The 9,265-nt window shown below is 35.4% G+C and overlaps 1 protein-coding gene across 1 annotated transcript; it reads right to left on the bottom strand.

The window, feature by feature from the left end:
- Positions 1 to 3,499: 3,499 nt before the first annotated feature.
- Positions 3,500 to 8,569, bottom strand: MS3_00000012 (uncharacterized protein). The gene is made up of 2 exons (XM_051207951.1): positions 8,307 to 8,569; positions 3,500 to 6,656 (listed from the first exon to the last, which is right to left on the bottom strand). Exons 1-2 carry the CDS (start codon positions 8,388 to 8,390, stop codon positions 5,388 to 5,390), a joined length of 1,353 nt encoding a protein of 450 aa, XP_051068647.1. The 5' UTR covers positions 8,391 to 8,569; the 3' UTR covers positions 3,500 to 5,387.
- Between the last annotated feature and the right edge of the window lie 696 nt (positions 8,570 to 9,265).

Here is a 9,265-nt window from a genome sequence, read left to right as displayed (position 1 = left end):
CAAATAAATATGCGTCACATAAATCATTAGATTTATATGAGGGCTGGGAAACTGCCTGAGTGCCTAAACCGAAGCAGGTGATTTTCTAAAGGGGCTACACACGGAGACTTCAACTTAAACTTCTAATCCACAAAGCAATGCAGCGACGTCAACATATACTATCCCATGGTAGACAATGACCAACGATTAGTTCATATGGTATTTGTTCCTTCAGGATCCTGGAGCCCATGTGCACGATTGGTTTGGAATTAGGGTTTTCTAACTCCCCTAGATCGATCCTCCATGCTGAGGAGTTTCATACTATGATGAAACGGCCATCCAGTGCTTCTACGTTTTCTATGATGGTCTATATTTAATTGACTTGTGAATTCAACTATTGGATTATTATAATATACACAAAACCTCTCTCTCATTTTAATCATCATATGCTGACTAGTGACTGGCTTCAAGAAGTAATTCCTGGAGTTCTAGTGAGAAACAGTGATCAGCGGAGTTCTACCGGGTCTGTTGTGAGATAGTAACTTAGTGTGGAACCACAATACATGTCAAACTCAATAACGAGAAAAGAATTAGTAATCTATATCATATTGCCTAGATATTGACCATTCATTCAGATAGGCTATATTATGTAATGCAAGAGTTGATGGATCAAGATGAGATATGTTCGATTTAAACATTGAGATTTCCAGGCTAAACTTAATCTTCAGTAGTGTAAATGCTACACTTATTACTTATCATTCTGAAGATCTTCCGTTTTCATATTATTTAAACATTTCACTTTCAAACTTTACTATTCTCCTTTAAACTCTAGTCTGTTGAGCTTGTCTTCCAATGTGGGATAACAGATCTTGGATTTTGACGTGAAATTCATTCATCCATTTGGATAAATTGAGTTTTGACATTATAACGGATATCCGGTCGTGATGAAAAGCCCATAAATCTATATCCTTACCTTAATCATCAACTGCAAAATCATAATTCTATTCTCCCATACTGGTTTATAATGCTCCTTTGATCCTAGTTATTAGGTGGACACATTCAAGGTCACTTTAGTGTCGCTTAAATTATAGTTTCACCAATGTTTCATTCCTTTCCCTGTTTAAGATGTGGATGAAGATCGTTTACTATGAACGATGTTGGCTTCAGATGATCTTGAATCATTGAATGATAGAATTTGAAAACTGCTATCGGTGATTTATATTTTCGAAATTAAGTGATAATATTTATGTCACTATGCCGAAAGATCTTCATCTATGCGTTAAATTGTTTCCAAGCTGAAACTCCTGAGAGATCATGGGTCACGGTCAAAGAGCTATCTAGTGCCTTCCAATTTTCTGAAGTTCATCAGCTGATAGTTAGGAATAAGTGGTATCTTCAAATTATATATACGTCTACACACACACACACTCACACACCATTTACCTAAGTAAACACATAACACCAGAAAATCTACAAAGTTCAGTATTTCCACTTACTTATCAAATAAATGGTGCTTAGATCTTTAATCTCTATAAGCTTAATTTTTCATTCTAAAAATTAGAAAACAGGCAATTTCGAGAGATTTATTTAATTATCTGATGACCAGGTAAAGTCGAGAGCGGGGAGAGTCAGCTCTCCCTCCCAAAACGCTCTCACATGGTCACGTGCATACAACCACTGCCACGGAAGTCCTACTCACTGCCTTCTAGAAGTGGCGGTGTTGTTTACGAAATTGAGAGGAAGAAAAGCAAATGTCCGGAGCATTAATCAGCTTGATGGATGTGAAGGATCCACCTAGGGCAGTTGCAAAACCCTGATTCCGAACAAATGGTCCACATAGGTTCAAGGATCCTAATGGAACGAGTGAGGTATGAACCAATTGTTGGTCACTGGTTACCATGGGACTGACTGCATCTCCTAAACTCGCTCCACTGACTTGTGGATCTGACCTCTCGGTTGAAGGCTCCGGGGTATGGCCCACATACAAATCAAGTGACTTTTGTGGTGCATATGTATTCGGTGCCCCTTTGTACCAATAATAATGTGTTTAAATAAAAATAAACTACTGTATAAGAAGGCTGCTAGTTCTAGACCGAGCTGACGTTTCTCAATGGTCATTTGAATCATGATATCAAGCAACCATTCACATAATATTTCACGTAGATACCCATTCTCATTCTCTGTCTGAATCACTTCATAAGAACTAATGGAGTTTTGTCAGACACCTCGATGTGTAATGCTTGTCAGTCTAAGAGGTCAGTTAGAGTTCACCGAATGAAATAAATAGAATATCCTTGACACTTTTTCAATACTCACACACCCTGAAAATGTGATCGTGAATGTAAGTTTTCGTCTAGTGGAAATCAGTAGTATTGGAGAAGAACACTTCACTTCTACCCGAAGTTTGTGCTGCTGATGATGTCGTCCAGAAGAATGATGAACAATCCACGATCAAACCATCCAACTCAGAGAACAAAACTCCATCAACTTCATCTTGAATTTCTTGTTATTTGCTTACACTGATGATCATTGAAAGCATCGTGATTCAGAAAGAACATTTACAGATCAACACAACTCAGCAGGCAATGTGATTGTTCGATTTCCTTGAAGCCAATCTCTCTAACTATTTACTCCGAAAGATTCAGATCAATTAGCGGAATTGTTCGATCAGTTGAATCTCAATGTGCTTCTTAGACAGACTACGTAATCCTGATTTAACGGTTCACCAAATAGTCAAGTCTCCATGAATTTCCTACAAATTACAGACAACCGATACCCCTTTACCATTTTTATATAGGAATATCAGTATTCAGAACTTTGTATGTGATAAATAAAATGTGACTGACAGTTTGATCCAGAATGACCGTTTTCGTCTCATTCTAAACTCATTAGGGAGTGTTGTTACATCTCGGAGTTATCCACTTAGTTACCGATGCCAGATAACCACTCGCTTGTGCATCAGGTATGAATTTCAGTTTGCTTTGTAATATGATTTTGATGCATTCAACTGACAAGTCTCAAATACAACAAAACACACATCTTGGACAACATTGTTAACCGCATTCTATCTTTATCATAGAAACCTCTGACACAATGTCCATATAGAAGATGATATACATGTCAACTGAAACTGATTAGAATTCGATTGAAGTATCAACCATAGAACTACCATAGCCATTACAAATGGAACACGACCGTTGTTTCTACCTTCACGTGGTGTTCGGACTTGCCTATCGTGATGAACCAACCGAGCTACACTAGCTGGAACAATCGTTCCTCAAGATTCTACCATGCCAGACAGGTCTGCTGAAGAACTGTAAGACCAAGAGCAACAAACTCAAGATCCGAGGGTGAAGTCGTACTGTTGACTGCACAGGGTGTAACAGCAGTAATGTGTTTCCTTCAGCCCCCAAATGCCCTGGTATGGCCGAGAGTGGGGAGAGTCCGTTCTCCCTCTCGAAATGCTCTCACATGGTCACGCGTATATAGCCTCTGCCAGGGAAGTCCTACTCACTGCCTTCTCGTGGCCTTACGGTGCTTCACTGACTTGTGGACCAGACCTTCAGGTCGAAGGCTCGGGGAGTGGCCCCTAAGATAACCACCTGCTTCGGTTTGGGCACCCGGGTAGTATCACAGCCCTCATACATATCAAATGAGAATTGTGTGGCGGATATCTATTTAGTGCCTCCTTGTGCCAATATCTATGTCTTAAAGTAAATAAATACATAAACCATCATCACAGCGATGCTGCCTTCCCACAAGTAGGGGTGGGGTTAGAATTGGTCCATCCTGAAAATGCACACCTCACCTTATCCCACGGATATTTATCTCTAGTGGAAAGTTCTCAACAAGTATGGAGCTAACGCGAAAACTACTCACACAAAAGTCGTGTGTGACTGACTTCAAGCAGTTCTTCCTTAGGCATTGTGGTCACGCTCTCAGGTCACTAAGACCACGCCTAATCCAATTTCTCTTTCAGGTACCTCCAGAAGAACGCTTCCACGGTTTGGGCAACCGTGAAGTGATAGCCGCCCTCATATCTATAACAGCACTCAAGACCACTGTATTCAAAATGGAACTAATCATTCAGAACGTTATCATCATCCTTCAACTCTATTCACAAATGAATCATCAACAATATCATCTATACTAATGTTTTACTTATAAAATGAAAAATAAAATAAAACAAAACATAAACAGTACAGTACAGTACAGCACAGAATAGAATGAGATCTTATAAAAGAAATAAAAACACTAACCAATAGAAATTCAAGATGATAAACAATTAGAACGAGAAAAAAACAAAAAAATAAAGGAGAACCATTGAAATAATCGATAACAATCTTGTAAAAAAAAGAAAAAAAGGGAGAAAATGAGTGAGATAAAAGACGACAACAACAACAACAACAAAGAAAGTGTGATTATACTTCAAATTAAATAATTGACCATTCGTTGTCATAGAAACAAACATGGGAAGTAAAAAATCGATCCGAGACGGATTTATTTGTGTGTGGATATTATTAGTAATTTTACTAAGTGAATGGATAAGTCAATTGAAGTTAGACTATCATGAAAAACATGAAAGTAACAGATGGTTATTTCATCCTGTTGAGGAATACCATACTAGAATGAAATGACTATCTAGTACTTCCAGATGGTCTAGTTTCAATCAAGTCATCAATCCAACTACTAAACAATCTATCATTGAATTCATATGTCTTGACTCATTAATCAGATTACAATTGATTCATATTGCATTGTGTGTATGTGTAACTATATATAGATTGTATAGAAGATGTGTGCAACCAATATAACTAACTCTTATCATTCTAGTATAGTTTACTAGATGGTAATCATTATGAGTCATTGTAATGTGATTGATTAAAGCACTACAAACGAGTTTTTCTCTCGAAAAACGGCATTAATTAAAGATACTACTTAAACTGTTTAATAGTAGTATCATCATGATAATAAAAAAGAGAATGGACATGATGATAAAAAGATGATGAATTTCAAATTAGTTTTGCTTTTCTTTTCAATGAAAGACTTCAAATCTGACCACAGAATGCTTGATAATAAATGAATGATGTAATTTGAAAAAAAGTGTTTTAGTTCTCCTTTATCAAAAAAGAAGAGAAGAAAATAATCTCCAATATGAAAAGAGATTACGTAGGCATAGCAACAACAAAAATTATAGGGATTGATTAAGATCATCAATCAATTGATCAATTGATCACTATTGTAAGCCTGAAAGCACTGAATGACCAGTTCTTCGTCATCTGATCAGTCCAGAATGGCTATCCAATGGTTCCAGGTTTTCAATAATGATCTAACATCAATTGATTCATGATCTTAATCAAAAACAAACAAAATGAGGCACTTTCAATCATCATCATAATAATAATCAATTAATATTGTTTCAATGGAATGCGAGAACTTGAATAAGATCTTGTTGATATAGGTATTAATGAGCCATGTCTCAATTTACTATTTATAGAAATGAATGGATTAATTTGTTTAGAATGATTCGATTGATATAAATGATCATCTATTACATAATCATCTGGATGTCTTTTATTCTCTCCTGATGTATATACAATTTGTACTGGTTTATTGATTAATTGATGATTGACTTGTTTACATGATGATGATGACGACGACGACGATGCTACTGCTGTTGCTGCAGCTGCTGACGCTGATGTAGATGTAGATGATAATTTACGATTAAACATATTAGCTGATTTACTTCTACTTTGATTTTGGTGATTTCTACTCTGATGATGATGATGATGATTATCATGATGTAACGGTGATGATTTCAATTGTTGCATTGTAGATTTTCTTTCTGTTACATGATGACTTTTTATTGATTGTATTCGATGATTATGAGTAGTATAACTATTCCTAGTAAATTTATTATTATTACTTTTACTACTATTATTATTAGTAGTAGTATCATTGATGATAGGCAAAACTGAAATCCTTTCAACTGGTCTTGAATTCTTTCTATCAATTGATTGTTTACAATTTATGTTTAATGAATTTAATGATTTGGATAAATTTTGATTATTATGTAATCTATTCTCTATTGGGTTCTGATGTTGTATAGAATTATAATGTCTACTATTAATGTAATAAGTAGTACTACTACTACTACTTGTAGGAGTAGTGGTAGCAGTAGGAGTAGTAGTATTCGGGAAACATGGTCTATTTACAATATATGGTTTCATATTAGATTTATCTAATTCATTTCTTATGATAGTAATAGTTGATTTTTGTTTAAGTAGTTTATCACTAGTATTGAATGGTTTTCTAATCAAACTATTCTGATCTGTTTTAGAATCACTATTAATATCCTTAATATTACTATTACTATTGCTAGTAGTAGTAGTAGTAGTAGTAGTAGTAGTAGTAGTAGTGGTGGTGGTAGCAGTAGTATTACTAGTAGTAATGCCATTACGTAATGACTGTATCTTATCAAAACTTTCATTTGACCAATCTTTTGTAAGATTATCATTGAAACTAGTTTCTTCAACATCAGTTGATGAATTGGTCGGATCTTTCATATATTGATCAGCGATAATAAATCGTGGAAAATGTGTAGAACAATTCAAGTCGCCATCATCAACATTATCATTATCATTATTCAATGAAGTTAAATTGAGTTCAGAGAAAAACTGTTATAAAATAGAAAAGAGAGAAAATATGTGTAAGTTATTAAATCATTTATTATTTATCATTTAGTGAACCAATGAAAATCAAAGAGGATTAAAATTGATGTTTCGTTGAAATATAAGACTCTTCAAATATATACATTGCTGTAGCGGTAAATAAATCCTCAATATCAATAGCTCTGTAACTCTTCGACATTGGATGCTGACCACATTAGTTTTAATGGACTCACCTAGCTGAAGACGCTCAGCCATGCATCCGCACCAGATCATGAGTGGGAACGTTGTGCTCGACATCCTCTGCAATCTCTAGCCAGTTTAGATCAGTCGATTCACGATATATTGATAGCCTATCAAATATATCTTCGAACCTCCCCGATTCCGACATTTGATTTTACTTGGTGGGTACGATGCATAGTAGAAGGTATTACTGGTTAAAGCGTTGTCAGACTCCAAACACCTGTGGCATCGTCACGGTTATATCCTGATGAGAATAGTGGATGGTAACTGATGGGATCTATCTGTGGATTGATAGTATATATATAGTCCTATTGTGTAACTGTTCAGTAACTACATTATGCATATCTATGTTCCTCTAATTATACGCTTTATTTTGATCCATAGATTATAATGATATGATTTACGGTTCTTGAGTTATAACTAGTCTATTAATTACAGTCTCCCACATTCACAACCACATTTGGCGAGAACTATTTTATGCTAAAATGTGGTCTGTTTGGTTTGTATATAAACCCAATATGTTTGAAATATATGATTAGTATCACGGAGGCTGAGATTCGTATCCTGGACATAATAGGCATGTCTAAGCAGGAAGGAGAACCGATAAGGATTCTAGACTGATCGTATGGGTTTATGAGTCATTGGTCCGGTCTATAAGACACTGTTCTGTAATTCATGGTAACATTACTTTATATACATATCGATAGGGCACAAAGTATTAAGTCATAACATACACTCACTATCGATAAAATTCACATCCAAAAGTTAACAGTCTATTAATACAAGGAATTAGAATTATGATTTACACTTGATGGTTAGGTTAGGGTTAAGAACTAGATTTACAGTTTTCATTATGAACTGATATCAGCTAAAATGCCGAAATGCTACTCACCCAAATGGATGAATCAATTTCGTATCAAAATCTAAGACCTCTTATCCTAAATTTGATTGCTTCGTCTATAAACTATAGTCTTGACGAATATTCAATTTATTACTAAATTTTAATCAACATATACTCACAAGTGACTGGTTTCACGAGGTATTATCTGAAGTTCTAGCGAGAAGCCGTAACCAATGGAGTTGAAACGGGTCAGTTGTGAGATATTAACATACTGAAAACAATATTGGATGTATCTCTCAATTTCGTGGATTGGTTGAAGTTACACATTAACACCGTTGGATAACGGCAGGTTTAGTAGTCTAGCGTTTAAGCGTTCGCGTATGAGAATCGATAAGTCGTGAGTTCAAATCTCCCGATGCGGTATCGCAGATGCACACTACTGCTGAGCCCTACAATACAATGAAACGGCTATCCAGATTTTTCATTATAGTCAAACTTCAATTAATTCATGATTTTAACTACTAAAACTTAATCCATATTGGAAATATTTATCGAATACGTTTTATACTACTTACTTGCGATTTAGTAAGACCTTTTGATTCTTCTAAAGATTTTTTTAGATGAGTTTGATTTTCATTCACATTTTTCATTGATTTCATAAATTCTGAATCAATTTTATGATTCAATTGTACTTTCCCATCCGAAGTATCATTATCATCATCATGGTGATCATTATCTCTATGTGATTGTTTCTCCTTAGTTACAGATGATGTACGTGTTTTTACTACATTCAATTTACATTCTACCATGTTCTGAGTTTTATCTTCATTCAATTTGGAATTCCGATTCATTGAATTTAATTTACATGATCCTACTATAATCAAAGAAAGAAAGAAATTAGAAGAGATACGTTTTAGTGATGTGAAGTATTTCTTGGAATAAGATCATTAATTGATGAACGTCAGATCTGAAAGTACTGGATAGTTAGTTGTTTTGTTCCAGTATGCGATTTCTTAACAGTAAGAATTGACTAGCTCGTGCATTGTATTCAGACTTAGAACTTCTGGTTATGCATGTGGACGTTCAACTTATAGACCACTGATCCGGTTTTAGTATCTCAGTCAGTCAGTCAGTCAGTCAGCGACAACGTAGGCCAGGCACTTATACACATCGGTCCAAGTTCACATATCTCATTAGCACAACAAGATCAACACCAAATTCACAGAAGTAGTTACTTCAATGATAGTAATATATAAAAGAAAGAATTGTGAAGAAATATATAAAGTAATTTTCATCTCATAGTTTAAGGGAAGACAACGAGTGTATACACGGATGCCATTGTGATCGATTCTGAGCCATGTCACACAGAGTCTCCAACCATTGGTAACGATAGTCACACGGACCCCAACCAAGTAGTCTGCATCTACCAACATGACACAGATAAGAAGTTAGTGACTTCAGTGACTGATGCCAAGTTTTGATTTGGCCGCCTCTAACTTTCTTCCAACCGACTCCAACACTAGTCACAATTGCG

Source organism: Schistosoma haematobium, chromosome 3 (genome assembly GCF_000699445.3).
Source record: "Schistosoma haematobium chromosome 3, whole genome shotgun sequence".
NCBI classification, from domain to species: domain Eukaryota; kingdom Metazoa; phylum Platyhelminthes; class Trematoda; order Strigeidida; family Schistosomatidae; genus Schistosoma; species Schistosoma haematobium.
The sequence above is the reverse complement of the archived record's forward strand: the minus strand, read 5'-3'. Positions and strand labels throughout refer to the sequence as shown.

Coding starts and splice junctions, on each gene's coding strand:
- MS3_00000012 (XM_051207951.1), bottom strand. CDS start 8,390: ATGAAATCAATGAAAAATGTGAATGAAAATCAAACTCATCTAAAAAAA. Junction 6,657..8,306: donor AAGGTCTTACTAAATCGCAA/GTAAGTAGTATA, acceptor ATTTTATAACAG/TTTTTCTCTGAACTCAATTT.